Source organism: Electrona antarctica (assembly GCF_951216825.1).
Source record: "Electrona antarctica genome assembly, chromosome: 23".
In the NCBI taxonomy this organism is placed as follows: Eukaryota; Metazoa; Chordata; class Actinopteri; order Myctophiformes; family Myctophidae; genus Electrona; species Electrona antarctica.
Genome location: NC_136804.1, coordinates 4,862,679 through 4,882,893, shown reverse-complemented (window position 1 = coordinate 4,882,893; position 20,215 = coordinate 4,862,679). Strand labels below are relative to the sequence as shown.

The 20,215-nt window shown below is 43.6% G+C and overlaps 1 protein-coding gene across 2 annotated transcripts in view; it reads left to right on the top strand.

Annotated features, from left to right (window-relative positions):
* large1 (LARGE xylosyl- and glucuronyltransferase 1) overlaps window positions 1-19,972 on the top strand; it is a 199,182-nt gene extending 179,210 nt beyond the window's left edge. For both annotated transcript variants that reach the window (XM_079493719.1, XM_079493720.1), the window contains exons 12-15: window positions 7,023-7,301; window positions 10,277-10,423; window positions 13,178-13,373; window positions 18,203-19,972. In XM_079493719.1, coding sequence (XP_079349845.1) covers window positions 7,023-7,301; window positions 10,277-10,423; window positions 13,178-13,373; window positions 18,203-18,400 — 820 coding nt within the window. In that variant the 3' untranslated portion in view covers window positions 18,401-19,972. The remainder of the gene's footprint in view (window positions 1-7,022; window positions 7,302-10,276; window positions 10,424-13,177; window positions 13,374-18,202) is intronic.
* The last annotated feature ends 243 nt before the right edge of the window (window positions 19,973-20,215 follow it).

Sequence of the window (20,215 nt, the reverse complement as noted above, 5' to 3'; positions counted from 1 at the left end):
ACCAACCTGCGAACGGTTGTGTCTAAACTACCATTCAGAATGAAAGAACGCTGGCGTAATGTAGCTTACGATATCAAAGAGCGACAGGGCAGAAGAGCGAAGTTTGCCGATCTGGTCAGATACATCGACCGGCAAGCTAAAATAGCTACTGATCCCCTCTTCGGTAATATACCAGACAGCCGCCCAGTCACAACTGGAAAGTATGATCAAAAGGAAAGACCTCCTGTGAAAAGAGAAGTATGCGGCAGAAGTTTCGCAACAAATGTGTTGGGTGAAAACAAAGGGCCTCAAGAAACATCTAAGAAGCCAGAAAAAACAAGCAAATCAGTGAATGCTTTTGAGAAGCCGTGTTTGTACTGCCAGCAAGGTCACACACTAGCTTCATGCAACAAGATCAAGAAGCAGCCATACAAAGAACGTGTGGAGTTCTTGAAGTCAAAGGGCTTATGTTTTGGGTGCTTAACTTTTGGCCATCTGAGCAAGTTCTGCAAAAAAAGAGCAGAGTGTAAGGAGTGTAAATTAAAGCATCCCGACATTCTACACACAGAAAGAGAAGCTTATGTCACAACTGAAGCCTCACCAGAAAAGAGTGACGGTGCACAGGGAAGTGAAGTTTGTGCTCAAGTTTCTGTCACACAAGAATCCTGTAACGTCACAGGGGCCGGAGAGCTTGAATGTGTTCTGTCAATAGTACCGGTGAAGGTTAAATCAAGAAGGAGTGACAAGTATGTGGAAACGTACGCGTTCATGGATCCGGGAAGCACCGGAACGTTCTGCACGGAAGCTCTACAAAAGAAACTGAACGTTAAGGGAAAGCCAACCCAAGTACTTCTCAGCACCATGGGCCAAGACACGCCTGAAGAACAGAAACTCATGAGCAGTTATGTGATATTGGATCTTGAAATATGTGGGCTAGAAGAGAACGAGTATATTGAGCTTCCGAAGGTGTACACTCACAGCTACATACCTGTTCACCCTGAAAACATACCGAAGCAATCCGATATCCAGAAGTGGCCGTATCTCAGCAAAGTACGCCTGCCAGAACTAGTAGCAGACGTCGGTCTACTTATTGGAGCGAACTGTCCACGAGCAATGGAGCCATGGCACGTTATCAATGGTCAAAATGGTGGACCGTATGCTGTAAAGACTGCCATCGGCTGGGTCGTGAATGGGCCTATAAGGAAGGAACCGAGTGACGGAGAGAAAAAACATCCTCATTACTCAATGAACAGACTCTCTGTGATGGAAATTGAGAAGCTACTGGTCCAACAGTATAACACTGATTTTCCAGAGCGCAACTATGACGACAAAGACGAGATGTCTCAAGAAGACAAACGGTTCATGCAGTCTGTGCAGGAAACCACAGTCTTTGAGAACGGACATTACAGCATTGGATTGCCGCTCAAGAACGCAAAGCTCCAAATGCCTAATAACCGCTGTGTGGCGGAGCAGCGTATAGCCAGTTTGCACAGAAAGCTCACGAAGAATCCTGAGTTCTGTGAAGACTACAAAGGCTTCATGGATACCATTATTGGCAAAGGCTACGCTGTGCAGGTTCCGACACACCAACTGAGCCGTGACGATGGCAGGGTGTTCTACATACCACACCATGGGGTCTATCACCCTAAAAAGAAAAAGATACGAGTGGTCTTCGACTGCACAGCTTCGTTTAAAGAACAATCCTTGAATGGTGAGTTGCTACAAGGGCCCGACCTGACCAACACACTAATTGGTGTCCTCTCAAGATTCCGTGAGGAACCGATAGCAATGATGGCAGACATCGAGTCGATGTTTTATCAAGTCAAAGTGCCAGAGGAAGACGCAGACCTCCTACGTTTTCTTTGGTGGCCCAATGGCAACCTGAACGAGCCCATGAAAGAATTTAGAATGACAGTGCATCTCTTTGGAGCCACTTCATCACCCAGTGTCGCTTCTTATGCACTGAGAAGAACCGCTGAGGACCGCAAGGCCACTGCACCTCCAGAGACGGTTCAAACAGTCTTGCGTAACTTTTATGTAGATGACTGCTTGAAAAGCGTCCCTACAGAAGATGATGCAGTGACCCTGGCTAGTGACCTTCGCGCCTTGTGTGCCAGTGGAGGGTTCACGTTAACAAAGTGGATGAGCAATAGCAGAAAGGTACTAATGTCCATCCCTGAAGAACATAGAGCCAGTGAGGTGAAGGAACTGGATCTAAGCCATGACGCTCTACCAGTCGAGAGGGCTCTCGGCGTACAGTGGGATACAGAAACCGATACTTTCACCTACAGCATGAAGCTGCAAGACAAACCAATGACCAGAAGAGGCATTCTATCAGTCGTCAACTCTGTCTACGACACCCTCGGCTTCCTGGCACCGGTCATCTTGCCTGCTAAACTCCTGCTGAAAGATCTTTGTAAAGAGCAACATGGTTGGGATGAGAACATTAGCGAAAGGCATGCTGACATCTGGAGAAGATGGCAAGAAGATGTTACTTGCCTCTCTGACTTCCGTGTGAACAGGTGTTTGAAACCGTCAAGGTTTGGATGCACGGCCAAAGCGCAGTTACACCATTTTTCAGATGCCTCAGAGTATGCATATGGCACTGTGTCGTATCTGCTGCTAGAAGACAAAGAAGGCAATAAACATTGTTCGTTCGTGATGGGGAAGTCAAGAGTGGCTCCACTCAAACAGGTCACAATCCCCAGACTCGAGTTGACTGCAGCAGTCGTCGCAGTGAAGGTGGACAAAATGTTACACCAACAACTTCAAGTTCCACTGCAACAGTCTATCTTCTGGACCGACAGCACCACCGTGCTCAGGTACATTCAGAACGAAGATGCTCGCTTCAAAACATTTGTTGCGAACAGAATCACACTGATCCGGGAAGCAACCGAGTCATCTCAATGGAAGTATGTTAGGACAACAGAAAATCCTGCGGACCAAGCCAGCAGAGGCCTGAAGGCCAAGAACCTGGTTCAAGGTGGAACTTGGATCAACGGACCACGCTTCTTGCTGGACGATGAAAGTGATTGGCCAAAACTACCTGTTCAACTGAAAGAAATCCTTGATGATGATCCTGAGGTTAAGAACACAGTCAAAGTCAACCAAGTCCAAGTTGAGGATAACGTGGAACCAATGAACAAACTGATTGAGTACTACTCAGACTGGTATAGACTCAAACGATCAGTTGCCTGGATTCTAAAACTGAAGAGAACTTTGCAGCAACTGAAAGAGAAAAGAAAGGAGTTATCACAAACTATCGGTGAAACTGAAAAGGACCCTGCAAAGCAAAGGTCAAAGATAGAACAGAGTATGAAGAAATACAGAACAACAACAGAAAGGAAACCGCTTACCTTGGATGATCTGGACAACGCAGAGTTTGAAATAATTCAGTACAGCCAAAGGCAACACTTCAGAGAAGAAGTCAAAGCTCTGCAGAAAGACAAACAAGTCAGTAACAGCAGTCAGCTGTCCAAACTAGATCCGATTCTTCAAGATGGCACTTTGAGAGTCGGCGGAAGACTAAACAAGTTGGCTATGCCAGAGAATGTCAAACACCCAGTGATTCTCTCTAAGCAGTGCAAAGTTGCCACATTGATCTTGAGGGACATACATCAAAGAACAGGACACTGCGGACGCAGCTACGTCCTGGCACAACTAAGACGCAAGTATTGGATCCCACAAGCCAATTCTGCTGTCAGAAAAATAATCTACAAGTGTACAGTGTGCCGTAGATTCAGCGGAAAGGTTGGAGAGCAAAAGATGGCGAGCCTACCCGAAGATCGCCTCATGCCCGACAAACCTCCCTTTACAAATACCGGCGTTGACTTCTTCGGGCCATTTAATGTAAAGCGGGGCCGGAGCACAGTGAAAAGATACGGTGTGTTGTTCACCTGTCTCGCCCTCAGAGCTGTGCATGTAGAAGTTGCAGACAGCCTTGATACAGACTCCTGCATCAACGCAATACGCCGTTTCACGTGCAGAAGAGGACAAGTCACTGTCATGCGTAGCGACAATGGCACGAATTTTGTGGCAGCTGAAAGGGAGTTGAGAGAAGCAATTAAGCAACTGGACAATGACAAGATTGAAAAGGCCTTGCAGCCTAAGGGAATCAAGTGGATATTCAACAGCCCAGCCGCTTCCCACCAGGGCGGGGTTTGGGAAAGACAAATTCGAACAGTGCGAAGAATCCTGAATTCCCTATTGAAAGAGCAAGCCGTGAATGATGATTGTCTGCAGACGATCATGTGTGAGGTCGAGAGCATCATTAACAACAGGCCGCTCACAAGTGCCTCGGATGACCCAAACGATCTTGAGCCTCTGACACCTAATCACTTATTGCTGCTGAAGTCACAACCCAGTATGCCTCCAGGCATCTTCAGTAGAGATGACACATATTCAAGAAGGCGTTGGAAGCAGGTTCAATATCTTGCAGACCTATTCTGGACCAGATGGATGCGAGAGTACATTCCACTTCTCCAAGAACGCCAGAAATGGTCAAGGCCAAGAAGAAACTTCGCAGCTGGAGATGTCGTGCTAATAGCGGACAGTTCTTCACCTCGCAATTCCTGGCTTATGGGGAGAATCGTTCAAACACTGCCAGACTCCAGTGGAACTGTTCGAAGGGTGAAGATTAAAACAAAGACCAGCATTCTTGAAAGACCTATAAACAAGCTCTGCCTGTTGCAAGAAGCCAGGCCGGAAGAGAAGACTAACTGAGAAGAGGACAGGAAAAATGAAGATTTGATTATGAAGAATATGTTTACGTTTTTGATTGTTTATGGACATTAACAGTAATGTGGCTCTGAATATATAAGTATGATAATTGCTTAGCCCTCCTGCCTAACCAATTAGGGGCCGGGTAATGTAGGAGCCAATTGTCAATGTTTTATGTTTAAGTGAATTCATGATTAAGATTAATAATTATTTTGGTTAAAAAAGGTTAAAAAGCTATGCTGGATATTTGATTGCATTTCATGAGTGTCATGTGTGTTTAAAAAGGTCTAGCTGACCTGATCTGAGTGTGACCTAATTATCCTTTGATGTTAATGGGAGCCAATTTGGACCAGTTGGAGGCACCTGTGTGTATTTCTGTTTGATGTCACAGTCTTGTAGTCAGTTGGAGTCAGACATAGAAGGAAGCAACACAGTTTTTTGACCATACATTGGACTCTGTAACTTTTGGTGTTTTTTCTCAGTAAAACCTTTTTAAGAAAAGTTACTTTTGTCTTGTCGTTTGCGTACAACTACTGTTTTGTGTTTTTGTGAGGTCTACTCCACCAAGTGGTACATTTTTAAGAACATTTAGACGGAGTGCCACTACAATACTTGTGAGGACATCCCAACATTTTAAAGCGACATTGAAAATAGCAGAGCAAAATAGCCGAAAAATAGCCAGTCTACAAGCTAACTGCGTGTCGCACTGCGTGTCGCACTGCGATGCCGCGTGAGCTTGTGGATTTACATTGTACTGTTTTCTCCACCTCGGCCTGATCCTCACAAATCTATTTCTCATATTCTACTATATTCGCGGGGACTACAAACGCACACACACACACGCACGTCGATACTCTCACCCCCTCTAATATAAATACAGTAGCGTGTCTGCGCCGCTCTGGCCTGTGGTGAGAAATTCTCGTGAACAAATTAGAAAGTGAACTCCTCGCTGCTTCTCAAATGTCATTGGCCACGCTATCAGGGAATGGCATTGATTTTGTGTTTGAAATGTCAGCTCCAAAGCCCTGAAGCTATTGGCACTTCATTTTAGCCAGTGAAAGTGGATCGGCCGCTGTGGCGAAGCAGGCTTTTGTGATAAGAAGAGGAGCGGGGTCGCATCCAGTTAACATCTAAATCTTTTTTTTTTACATGCACAGTCGCGTCCGCTCAGTACTGATTTTAACTTTAAGGAATTGGACGTTGAGAACAGTGGTTGTCAGCCTTTTTGAGTGGTGCAACCACTCCAAGGAACAGCAATGTCTGTGACTCGTGACTCGTGTTAACCTATGTTTGTGTGTGACTCATGTGTGACTCATGAGTACCAGTAGGGGAGCTGTTGTGCCAGAGACAGAGAGAGAGAGTATTGCACTGTTGCCTGCTAATGAGAGAGAGAGAGAGACAGAGAGGGGGGCGGGGGGGCGGATTTGCACCACTCAGTTCACATGGGTGTGATTTTTTTATTTTTTTTAAACAGGGCACTCTTGTAAATCTTGAAGGCATCTGTGGTCTACCCATCAAACCACTCACAGTAACACAGCAACGGAATGGCTGCGGCCCTAATACATGGTCCACCCATCAAACCACTCACAGTAACACAGCAACGGAATGGCTGCGGCCCTAATACATGTCATTTTGAGGGTCCTTGACATGAAAAACAACCACTGATATCTAGATATAAAAACTGTCGGGGTTTAGAAGACATTTTTTATAATCTGCCTCGGGTCTTAATGGTTTAACCCATTTGGACCTGAGGTCGATTAAAAAAAAAAAAGTCTTCCGGACAGTTTTCTGAAAAATGTTTCTACGTCAGTGGTTCTCAAACGTTTTCATGTCAAGGACCCCCAAAAATACATGTAATTGCCCCCCCCCCCCCCCCCCCAATAAGCAAAGATTTGAGTTAAAAATGTTTGCTGTGAAAGAATATACATTCAAAGATTTGTGCCACATTTTCACTATTTTTCAAAAATAGCAGACCTACAAGCAGTGCCGCGTTACGAGCTTGTAGATCTGCAATGGCTATAATACCAAAAGGGGTTCCCTGCCCAGAATGGTTTAACCCATTCTGGGCAGGAACCCCTTTTGGTGTTTTAACAAAGCGTTATGTTATACTTTAGCTATTGAAAAATAGCAGATCTACAAGCTCATAGCGCGCCACCGAGTGGCGCGCTACGAGCTTGTAGGTCTGCTATTTTTGAAAAATCGTAAAAATGCGGCACAAAGCTTTGAATATATATTCTTTCAGAAGACTTTTTTTTTATTTCGACGTCAGGCCTAAATGGTTTAATCAGGTAATCAGTCAATCAACCAATCAATCTCCCCTGCAGGCTCCAGATGCTGGAGGCCATCTGCAAACACTGGGAGGGCCCCATCAGCCTGGCGCTCTACCTGTCAGACGCCGAGGCACAGCAGTTCCTGCGCTACGCGCAGGGCTCCGATGTGATGATGTCGCGCGGCAACGTGGGCTACCACATCGTGTACAAGGAGGGCCAGTTCTACCCGGTCAACCTGCTGCGCAACGTGGCCATGCGGCAGGTCAACACGCCCTACATGTTCCTCTCCGACATCGACTTCCTGCCCATGTATGGCCTCTACGAGTACCTCAGGTAAGGACACCGAGGCGCCCCCACCACGCCGTCTCTGTGTTTGATGTGCATGGGTTTGCATGTATTACATGTAAACACATGTGGTAGAATAAACAGTGCAAATTATAATTTGCCAGCTATAGAGCGTCGCGGTCCCGCCTCCTACCAGGGACCAGGAAATGATTCTCCGTTCATTTTCCTCATAGACATTTCAGAAAGTATTTATTTAAAGACGTTTACGCCACGGACAAAGCCAACTCGAGTCGTGACAAAGCATGACAACAAACACAATTTTTGGGGCCGAAAAAATAATTAGAAAGAAGAAAAAAACGACAGGTTACAACACTTTCTTTGTTGTTTTTCTTCTTTGTAATTATTTGTTTGGTCCAACATATTGTTTGTGTTGTCATGAGTTGTCACGACTCGAGTTGGCTTTGTCCGCGGCGTAACCGTCTTTAAATAAATACATGAAATACTTGAAATGTCTATGGGAAAAATGCATTGGGATTCATTTCCTGGTCCATGGTAGGAGGCGGGACTGCGACACTCTATAGGAATAGAGCCACAAGGGGCGACTGTGGCTCAGGAGGTAGAGCAGGTCGTCCAATGATCCATGGGTCGGCGGTTCGAATCCCGGCTCCTCCTGTCTACATGTCGAAGTGTCCTTGGGCAAGACACTGAACCCCAAATTGCTCCCGATGTGCTGGTTGGTACCTTGCATGGCTTCTGCCGCAATCGGTGTATGAATGTGCGTGTGGATGGGTGAATGTAATGCACAATCTATGTAAAGCGCCTTGGATAAAGGCGCTATATAAATGCACCATTTACCATTTACCACATTTAGAGTAGTATAGAGTAAAGAGCTCTGGTCTGACACCTACTGTCCACCTACTGTATTACACAGTGGGCGAGAAAAAAAAGAAGATTTAACCACACCCCTTATTGCAAAACCACACCCCTCGGGGGGTTGTTGAGATGTACTCGGCTACGGGATCTGCTCTGTGCTTGGTCTGCTCTTTTGTCCCTTTACCAAACCTATTCACCGAGAATATCCGATCTACCAGCTCGTACGTTGGCTATTTTTGTCAAACGTTCCAACCGGAATAGGGATATGCTAGTGGTTGAAGTGGTTAATATTAAAGAAAATAAAAATAAAGAAAAAGTCCTATAACACAAATATTTTTTGGCATCCTGTAGTCACATGGCACAGCCTTTTTGATATATATATATGTTTTAGTTAGTTTTCGTCATAGTCTTTTGAATAAAATTCCTTTTAGTTTTTGTCTAGTTTTAGTACAATACAGTCTAGTTCAATACAGTTAATTTTGTCAACTAAAATGTACTGTATTTTGGCAGGCCTTGATGGCATCACAATGCCTGATTTTACACTTTGTTGCATGCTGGAAATAGTGCAACCAAACTTGTCTTTTAGTTTTACTGGATCTCTTCTCTTCTCGTCCCTCCCTAACATTTTAGTCTAGTTTGTATTAGTAAATATACTTAGTCTTAGTTTTAAGACTCTTTTTTTTTCTTGAGTTTTCGTCAGTGAAAAAAGGCAGTCGATGGACATTTTTCGTCATAGTTTTAATCGACGAAATCAACATTGATGTGAAGTCATGTGGCTCAGCCCTACTGTGTCGTTTGGCACATCATCATCATAGCTCGTGGAGTTCTGTGACTCCACTATGGCGTTCATTGGCCAAGGTTAATGCTTTTGGTTTCGCATGACTTCAAATATAAGTGAGCTCAACTTCACTTTGGATGGCCTCTCTTAACGTTGACCAAATGCTTTCATCAAAGCGCATAGCAATTCCTGTGAGCTATTGTTATTATCGTATTGACCCCCTGTATGTATCGGCACAAGGTGTGTGTGTGTGTGTGTGTGTGTGTGTGTGTGTGTGTGTGTGTGTGTGTGTGTGTGTGTGTGTGTGTGTGTGTGTGTGTGTGTGTGTGTGCGTGTGTGTGCGTGTGCGCACGCGTGCGTGCGTGCGGCCATATGTCCCCACAACAAGTATAGCTGAATTTCAGAAGTAGACATTATTATTACCATTTCCCTGGTCCTATACATTAAAGGAGAATTCCATACTAAAAGGCTTTCTTACCTTTCTTTGTAGTTGTTACGTCCCCACCAAAGAGGTCCAGGTGTTATTTTGTGCAAAAGCTCCTTATTGGCTTTTTCCCCTACCATAAGCCCTAAATGAATTGCATTGAATGGGGCTATGGGGTGTTGTGCTAATTCGCTTATTTCCATCGCTCAAAATTATTATTTTTTTGTGTATATCCTCTCTTCATAATGTAAATTATATCCCAAGCGGCACACTTTACTACTTATTTCGATGGAAATAAGCGAATTAGCACAACACCCCATAGCCCCATTCAATTCCCATTCAATGCAATTAATTTAGTTATGGTAGGGGAAATAGCCAATAAGGAACTTTTGCACAAAATAACACCTGGACCTCTTTGGTGGGGACATAACAACTACAAAGAAAGGTAAGAAAGCCTTTTAGTATGGAATTCTCCTTTAAGAAAAGGTTCAGGTTTGGGTAAGGATTAGGCATTTAGAGGTTAGCTTTAGGGGTTAGAGTTGCATTTATGCTTGATTTTATACTCATCTGCCTGCACCAAAATGCACCTGATCTACAACCTCACAACACATCATAGTGCAACGTGTAGTGAACTTTTAGATCAGCTTTTTTCCAGCATGCAACAATGTATGAATCAAGCTTCATGGTCGGGGCTGAAAATGGGGTTAAAAAGGGTAAAAATGTCTTGAGTGTGCGGCTGCTGTTTGTCCTGTTTCATACAATTGCTGGATGTACAGGAATACAACTGTGTGTGTGTGTGTGTGTGTGTGTGTGTGTGTGTGTGTGTGTGTGTGTGTGTGTGTGTGTGTGTGTGTGTGTGTGTGTGTGTGTGTGTGTGTGTGTGTGTGTGTGTGTGTGTGTGTGTGTGTGTGTGTGTGTGTGTGTGTGTGTGTGTGTGTGTGCACACAGGAAGTCAGTGGTACAGCTGGACATGTCTAACACGAAGAAGGCCCTGGTGGTCCCGGCGTTTGAGACCCTGCGCTACCGCCTGTCTTACCCCAAGTCCAAGGCCGAGCTCCTCTCCCAGCTGGACATGGGCACGCTATTCACCTTCAGGTGAGGGGAATCCCTCACATTGAATGAACCAGTGGTTCTCCTAACGTTCTTTCCAAGGACCCCCACATAGGGGTGCACGATTTTGAAATGATATCCGATCTCCGATTATTTGCAGGGTTATATCTGCCGATAGCCCTAGGGGCTTGGCCCAAAGCCTGTTAATAAAGTATTCAATCAATCAATAAATAGCATAATACTTTTCCAAGTGGCTGTTTTCACAACTTAATGACTACTCAATGAGATGAGTACACAAATTAAATGTAGATTTTTTTTTAAATTTGATTTATTATGGCATTTTTATGGCTAATTCTGATACCGATTAATCGTGCATCCCTACCCCCAAATTAATATACGAGATTTGTTCGGTGAAAATGTTTCAAAAACATTACAAGATTTTCACTTTTATCAGGGTTAAAGGTCAAAGGTCAAAGGTCATAGGTTAAAACAAATCTAAATTGCACAGAGTCCAAAGATTTTTAATGTGTGAATTGCAGCCTATGTGGGGGGTATTTATATGCAAATAGCATGACCAATGGCATTGCAATGAACATCAATGATGACGTTTAGGTGAAAAAAGAACAGAAAAAATGTATTAATTAAAATATGTCGTCTTATTGCAAACGCTGGGTGTTACAGGGTTAAACTGGATACACTGATCTTTGATGCTATGAATACATTGTGCTGGCCACCCTCCTGGAAATCCCGTTAACCCATTTTGGGGCGGGAACCCCTTTTGGTGTTTTAAACATTATGTTGTAATTTAGCTATTGAAAAATAGCAGTCCTACAAGCTCATAGCGCGCCACCGAGTGGCGCGCTACGAGCTTGTAGGTCTGCTATTTTTGAAAAATCGTGAAAATATTTATTTCAGAAAACTGGAGGATTTAGAAGATTTTTTTTTAAATTTGGACGTCAGGCCTAAATGGGTTAAGGGCCCTTGGCGGTCCTCAGACCCCTCTTTGAGGATAAACCACTCGTCATTAAATTGTTGAATATAATATTATGATTCTAGTGACGCTGCAGTAGGAGTTTATATTGGATGCAGCAGCTTTTTGTGGTGGTAAAAGATGCAGCTAATCAATAAAGAGAAAAAATGCCTCGGAAAATGAAAGGAGAAAAAAAAAAAAACTATTACCATGAGCAGAATAGGTTTTTTTTCCCATCAAAATGTAATTTCTCAGAAACACTAAAGGTAAGTAAGCTTAAATGAAAAACACAATCCAGTACTTTGTGGGTGTTCTCCTCGTGCATAAGGTAGAGCCTTGGGTAACAAAAACTAATATTGCTTTTTTTTGTTTGTTTTTATATGTATATATATATATATATAATCTATAAAAAAGGCCTGAAGGTGGAACTACAAAATGAACTGTCCCAAAACCATGCTTTCTGTTTACTGTAGCGTGGGCAAGGTAGCTCAGGGGTTCTCAACGTTTTTGGCCGGGGACCCCCGAAAATGCTTTGGCAACTTCTCGGGACCCCCGCCCCGCCCCCTCCCGACCCCCAATATAAATTGACTGCTACAATAACCTTAATAATAGAGACAATACACCATAAATAAATACTGAAACCAGATATAATCATTAGGGAAGGTGTATGCATGTACTATGTGTACTATATGTAAACTCTTCATTTCCATTTTCCAGCCAAACTTTTTTTTTTTTTTTTTTTTTTTTTTTTTGGGGGGACCCCCCGAAATAATTTGGCGACCCCCCCCCGAGGGGTCGCGACCCACGGGTTGAGAACCCCTGAGGTAGCTGAAAGAACCAACAATCATAACCAAAGTGAATACTTTGCGCATACTGTAGGCATATATGTAACTCTTTTTGATACAGAGACAGTCATGGCGGCAAGACTAACTGTTCAGGAGAGGAGAAAAACAGATTTTCTTTTTTTTTAATGCAAAATGAGTTAAAGGAGAATTCCATGCTAGAAGGCTTTCTTACCTTTCTTTGTAGTCGTTACGTCCCCACCAAAGAGGTCCAGGTGTTTTTTTTGTGCAAAAACTCCTTATTGGCTATTTCCCCTACCATAAGCCCTCAATGAATTGCATTGAATTGAATGGGGCTATGGGGTGTTGTGCTAATTCGCTTATTTCCATCGAAATAAGTAGTAAAGTGTGCCGCTTGGGATATTATTTACATTATGAAGAGAGGATATACACAAAAAAATTATAATTTTGAGCGATGGAAATAAGCGAATTAGCACAACACCCCATAGCCCCATTCAATTCCCATTCAATGCAATTCATTTAGGGCTTATGGTAGGGGAAATAGCCAATAAGGAGGTTTTGCACAAAATAACAGCTGGACCTCTTTGGTGGGGACGTAACAACTACAAAGAAAGGTAAGAAAGCCTTTTAGTATGGAATTCTCCTTTAATATCACAGGCAGACTCACTCTTCACATACTAGAGCATGTCTGAAATAAATGTCAGAGCTGAAATCGACATGTAAATAATGAAATAAAGGCTTAAACATGTAGCTAGGTGTAATGTTGGAGTCCACAGAAGTGAACCTTTCAAGACTGTTTTCTCAACTCGCTGCTTCTCTGCAAGACATTGCTCTATAAGCCATATCTCCAAAACTGGTGGGTCAAACTGAACAACCAATATGTCAATTTGAAGCTATGGTTTACTGCTTTCATATGAAATGAATAAAACGAAAATTCAAAAAAGAATCAATGACTTAGCCTTGATCAGAAGTGGTCACAGATTATGTAGCTTGAAGAATCGAAACTGATGTCAATACCGTGTGCAGGTACCACGTGTGGACGAAGGGGCACGCGCCCACCAACTTTGCCAAGTGGAGGACGGCCACCACGCCCTACAGGGTGCAGTGGGAGGCCGACTTTGAGCCGTACGTCATGGTGCGCCGGGACAGCCCTGAGTACGACCGGCGCTTCGTGGGCTTCGGCTGGAACAAAGTGGCTCACATCATGGAGCTGGACGCGCAGGTATGCAGGCCACTCACACCGGCACACCTCCGCGTTGAACGCACATTTAGGGCCGTCACCATTGCCACGTTTTAAGTTGGCGATTAGGTTATCGCACAGATAATTGCGATTAACGATTTAATTGTGGGTTTTTTTTTGGCATTGAACATTGGAACTTGGACATTTTGATACTTTGAATTTCAGATTGCCTTTAAGGCTTCGTAATAAAAAAATTGCACGGGGCAGATATGACAAGCATTTTAAATATACAAAGAAATTACTTGCAGTACATATTTAATCGTTTATACTTTTATAAATGCGTAAATAGCTGTTCTGCAGGCTTACAACGGGTCACAGTGACCCGTTGTAAAATATCTGCTATGCCTGATGATTATGCAAAAATGTTGTGATTATCTCAAATTATTGCGATCAAAATGAGCTTTACTCTGATGCAGTTGTCGCCTCTTAAAAACAGTTTAAGTGCCAGGGACGTTAAGACGAGCCCGTTTTCACTATGTACTGATTGCCAGGGACGTTAAGACGAGCAAAGATTATTTTTTTTTATTTTTTTTAAGCCATGTTTAAAAATTCCTCTAATCTGGTGTGCAGGTTATGACATGCACATTACATGCACAATAGAATTACATTTTCTTTCTTTTATTTATAATGGGAAAAGTGGCACCCCCGACCAAAACTGGTGATGTCCACCCCCTGGCACCTTAACCAGAACATGGATACTTTATTAACAAGTCTGTAACAGTACAGTTAGTACAGTCAAAGATTATGCTGAAAGGATAATGCAAAACGACACCCGGGGGGCTTGTTTCCATTGTGGTCCAATGCTTAGAACACAACACAATCCAATACATATCGGAAGATGTTTGGTACACAGATGCACTGTACCAAACATCTTTTGCACAGATGAACTGAAACACGAGTGATCGCTGAATTGCGCTGTTTTTAGGTAGACTATGCAGTACTTATTTATTCTAGGATTCTATGTTTTTTTCCCCTTCTTATCTGTATTTACAGTCCCTATTCTGGGCATGCCATAATGATTGTCAAAATAGTCAAACATTCTGTTAACCCATTGAGACCTGGAACGCATCCATGTCACGTTAGCGTTTAACCACATTAACCATTAACCCATTTTGGGGCGGGAACCCGTTTTGGTGTTTTAAACATTGTTATAATTTAGCTATTGAAAAATAGCAGATCTACAAGCTCATAGCGCGCCACCGAGTGGCGCGCTATGAACTTGTAGGTCTGCTATTTTTGAAAAATCGTTAAAATGTGCCTCAAATCTTTCCGAAAATTGTCATGATTTAGAAAACTTTTTTTTTTTAATTTCGACGTCAGGCCTGAATGGGTTAAAATAGCCAATCTACACAAGGAGGGGGACCCTGGGGGATCCCGGTCAACAATACGGTTTTAAGTCTTACTTTTGGAAGAGAGTTGATTTTCTTTTCACACATTATGGATTGTTCCTCCTAATTGGATTAGACCTTAGAAGTAAGAGCAGCATTTATTCTAAATGGAGTGGGTGCTCCCATTATGAAGAAGGATTTGGGGCATGGATCCATTGTGTTCTTCAGTGCCCCCAGCAAAATGAAACTACTTCATTTTAGTTACATTATAATAACAATAATAAAATTTAAAAAAAGTTAGAAAAGGGGGTTTATAAAACAGTGTGTGTTCTACATTCCCCACTATCTATCTACATATGCACCACGTCTGTGTGTGTGTGTGTGTGTGTGTGTGTGTGTGTGTGTGTGTGTGTGTGTGTGTGTGTGTGTGTGTGTGTGTGTGTGTGTGTGTGTGTGTGTGTGTGTGTGTGTGTGTGTGTGTGTGTGTGTGTGTGTGTGTGTGCGTAAATCGAGAACCGTTCGTCTCACCGACTTCAAATTTGACACGCGTTCTACTAACTTCCACACCACCACAGGGAGTGCAGTGCCCGGCCTTGAGTCGGTGGGGAACCAGCACAAAAGCCTCTGCCCAGGGCCCACATTTGCCAATTGATCACACCTGATCACCCCCTAGATATCCATATATGGAGCTGGCCTGTTCTGACATCTGCATAGACTCCATATTTGGGCATGCCTGTCAAAGAACTCCATATGGGCACAAAGGGGACACGGACATAAACTGGGTGGGGCATGCATTTCCAACTTGCATCGCTCCAAGTAGGCCAGGGCCCGTTACCGCTCTAGTTATTTAGAATGATAAAAGTCTCTTACACATTCCTCAAAATTTGCAATACTCCAAAAAATTGTTTGTGTCGTCAGTAAAACAATAAAAGCATCAATCTGTGTGAAAAGGGAATCAAATGAATAGTTTGATGTGAAATATGTGTTGAAAATGTAAACGGGCATGCCCTGAATTGTGTTGCCTTGAGATTGCATTTAACCCATTTAGACCTGAGGACGCATCTGTGTCATATTATAGCTTTTAACCCATTTTGGGCGGGAACCCCTATTGGTGTTTTAACTAAGCATTATGTTATACTTTAGCTATTGAAAAATAGCAGATCTACAAGCTCATAGCGCGCCACCGAGTGGCGCGCTATGAACTTGTAGGTCTGCTATTTTTGAAAATCGTAAAAATGCGGCACAAATCTTTGAATATATATTCTTTCGTTTTTTTTATTTCGACGTCAGGCCTGAATGGGTTAATAAATTGAGCAATGGGGAGGGTGAAAAACAGATCCCTACAGATACAGAACCATCGGTAACGGCATATTTCTTGCTTTATGCCTTTGCGTTCTAACACATCTAGTTATTGCAGTCAGTTATCCACAGCATCGCTGTGTTTAGGTGCCTATTGATAAAACATTGTACGTACAACTGCAAAATGTTTATTAGGTCAAGAATATTGATTAATTGTATGTGAAAAGTGATTTGGGGGTTTATTCTGCGTGTTGCTAACGGCTGGTTAAACTAGACATTAACATGAAATTGCCATAAAAGCAATTAGTAGAAACACTTTTTTTTTAAAGTCATGACTAGTATTTACAATTTGTGACAAGAAGAATGCATGACATTAGATCTTATTAACCCATTCTTATGGTGTTAGCATTATGTTATGCTTTAGATATTTAAAAATAGCAGATCTACAAGCTCATAGCGCGCCACCGAGTGGCGCGCTATGAGCTTGTAGGTCTGCTATTTTTGAAAAATCGAATAACGACTGACATAGAAACATAGCTTTTTCAGAAAACTGTCAGGATGTAGAAGACATTTTTAGAATCTGATCTCAGGTCAAAATGGGTTAACTTACCTGCAATACTTTGAAGTAATTCTGCGTACTACGCTACTAACACAGTCATACCTTGGTATGGTAGGGCAGAACAAAATAGAATGGCCTGTGTGTGTGTATGTCATGCTGTCCTGGTCAAAGCCAGTCACTTGAAGAAAAGTGGAGAAGCAAGCACTCAGTTGAGTAATTCAACATAATTATGTCTCGGTTGCACGGTAGGGGTGGGACGATATGGGTTCCTCACGATACGATATATATCGCGATATTAGGCCCTCGATAACGATAATATCACGATATTCGATATATTGCGATATTTGCGATATATCGATATATTGTATGACATTTCATCAACGATATATCACGATATCTGCAACTACAAAATATGCAGCATTTTGTATTCCCACAAAGCTGTTTGGAGACTTTGGACAAATCACCATCCAGTAATTCAGTACTTCTGGTTGCTGTGGAATCTGAGTGGGATTTGCTTTATTTTAGCTGTCATTTCCTCCTTTTCTAAACATGTTGTTCATCACTTCATTATGAACAACATTTCAAATTTCAAAAAAAAAAAAAGGCTGTTAACTGTGAGTGGACGACCCAATTAAGCATTACACTTGTTTACAACAGGGTCCACCATGTTCAATTCATCAAATGCCTCCCCAGTGTTGATTTCATCAACTAAAACTATGATGAAAAATGTTCGACTACCTTTTTTCACTGACAAAAACTAAATCAAAATGTTATAAAAAACGACTAAAACTAGACTAAATATACTGACAGTTTGTCGACAAATAAAACTAGGCTAAAATGTTAGAGAGTGGCGAAGAGATCCAGTAGAACTAAAACACACGTCATTTTATGCTTGGGTGTTGCGCTCTGAAAATCTATTTTCAAACATGTAACCAAGTGTAAAACCAGCCATTACATTAGTTTTAATCAACTGTAGATTTAGTAGACTAAAACTAGACTAAAACTATTTTCAGGTGACAAAGATATGTCTAAAACTAAATGAAGTTTTATTCAATAGACTATTTTGAACGAACGAACAAACAAACAAACATATACTGACAGTTAAACCCATTTAGGTCTGACCTGACCTTTTCAAAAATAGCAGATCTACAAGCTCGTAGCGCGCCACTCGGTGGCGCGCTATGAGCTTGTAGATCTGCTATTTTTCAATAGCTAAATTATAACATAATGTTTAAAACACCAAAAGGGGTTCCCGCCCAAAATGGGTTAAGTGGGAGTTGCCAGTGACAGGGACTGCAGTAAAGATGGGGGGGGGGGGGGGATCGGCAGTGACTAAATTGAAAAAGAAAATGGGGAGAATAAATAAAACAAATAAATACATGGTTTGTACTTGGGTAATAACATTATGCACTTCCAGTGACATCATTGACCAGAGAAAGGGCTATTAGTTAGCTAACTGGCTAGCCTAAAATATAAAGTCCATACCTTTGGAACCATCCTGAAGGTTGAACCACTCAAATACGTAGTCGACCAGAGTCCCACAGGGCTCTGTAGTAGGAGCCCCCTCCTGTCTTCGCTCCACACGGATGTACCGAAAATATGTATGTATATCCCTTCTCTCACAGGAGTACGAGTTTGTGGTCCTCCCCAACGCGTACATGATCCACATGCCGCACGCGCCCAGCTTCGACATCACCAAGTTCCGCTCCAACAAGCAGTACCGCGTCTGCCTCAAGACCCTCAAGGAGGAGTTCCAGCAGAACATGTCGAGGCGCTACGGCTTCGCCGCCCTCAAGTACATGACGGCCGACAACAACAGCTAGCCACCACTGCAGACCCTTCCAGACCTGGCCCCGGACTACTGACAAGCCCCCCATGTGGGGCTGGGGAGAGGAGGGACTACGGACAATCCCCCTCCCCTGTGGGGCTGGGAAGAGGAGGGACTACTGAGAAGCCCCTCTTTGGGGCTGGGGAGAGGAGGGACTACGGACAATCCCCCTCCCCTGTGGGGCTGCAGGGACTACTGACAATCCCCTCTGTGGTGCTGGGGAGAGGAGGGACTACAGACAATCCCCCTCCCCTGTGGGGCTGGGGAGAGGAGGGACTACTGACAATCCCCCTCCCCTGTGGGGCTGGGGAGAGGAGGGACTACAGACAATCCCCCTCCCCTGTGGGGCTGGGGAGAGGAGGGACCACTGACAAGCCCCCCCCCGCCCTTGGGAGGCTGGGGAGAGGAGGGACTACTGACAACCCCCCCTTGTGTGGGGCTTGGGAGGGGAGGGCCACCGGGGGCACACACAGCCCGCATCCGGACGTCTGGGCGTATTCTGTATTATTATTTTATTTTTTTCAGATACTTGCAGTGTGTGAGACTGGAGCTCCTCAGACTCTCATGCGATCGTTGAACCTCCTCGGCATGAACCAGGTGGGGAAAGCACGTGTCCAAACTTTGCTCCCACCCTCCGCCTCCTCCACTGGGAGGGGGGGGGGGGGGGGGTGGGACTGGAAGACGTGCTCGTTCCAGCCAGGCCAACGTCATCTCTGCCTGGGTGTTGAGGTTTTGAAAGCCGCAAAAGATGACATGGTTCACTGCTTCTTTTTAGAATGACTTGGCTTGCGCCCAGGCCGGCTTTTTGTGCCCAAGGGCTGCTGACAAAATAACAATACAATACAAAAAAAAAAAAAAAACAGCAGCAGGCAGAGAGTGACGGACTGGCTGCTGCCTTCGGAAAGCGGACTTTTCATTGCCTTGCCATATTTGTAAGACCAGCAACTGAGGCTCCGCTGCTGTATTTGTGGGCTAACTGTAAGTGCGTGTTTCTGTGTGAGTGTGAGAGACAGAGAGAAACGGAGTGTGTGTGTGTGTGTGTGTGTGTGTGTGTGTGTGTGTGTGTCTGTGTGTCTGTGTGTCTGTGTGTGTGTGTGTGTGTGTGTGTGCGCATGCGTGCGCGCATGCGTGCGCACAGGATTGGGAATATGAGAGAGAGTATGTGTATGTTCCTCCAGGACAAAGCTTAGCAAAAAGCTTTAGGGGGAAACCGAGAATGAAGCTTTGAAGCTACGTGGGCTTACATTTCTGTTTGTACGCTTCAATCAAAAAAAGAAATAACGGCAGCCATATTGACTTGACCGACCGTCGCACAACCAGATTCACTTTCACAGACACAAAATGCAAATTCGGAGCACCGAGATGAGACAAAAAGCGGCGGTGTGTACACGAGTAAACGCGTCCGTGCGCAATTTCGGACGTCTCATTCCAATGAGTGACACATAGCGAGATATATACGGGGCGAGACAGCCGTTCAATGTGTTTCTTAGCCCAGGGGTTCTCAACGTTTTTGGCCGGGGACCCCCGGAAATGCTTTGGCAATGTCTCGGGACCCCCGCCCCGCCCCCTCCCGACCCCCAATATAAATTGACTGCTACAATAACCTTAAACCATTTTGGGCGGAAACCCCTTTTGGTGTTTTAAGCATTGTTATAATTTAGCTATTGAAAAATAGCAGATCTACAAGCTCATAGCGCGCCACCGAGTGGCGCGCTATGAACTTGTAGGTCTGCTATTTTTGAAAAATTGTGAAAATAAAATTTTAAAAAAAATCTTTTTTTTTTTTTTTTTTTTTTTTTAATATTTTGGG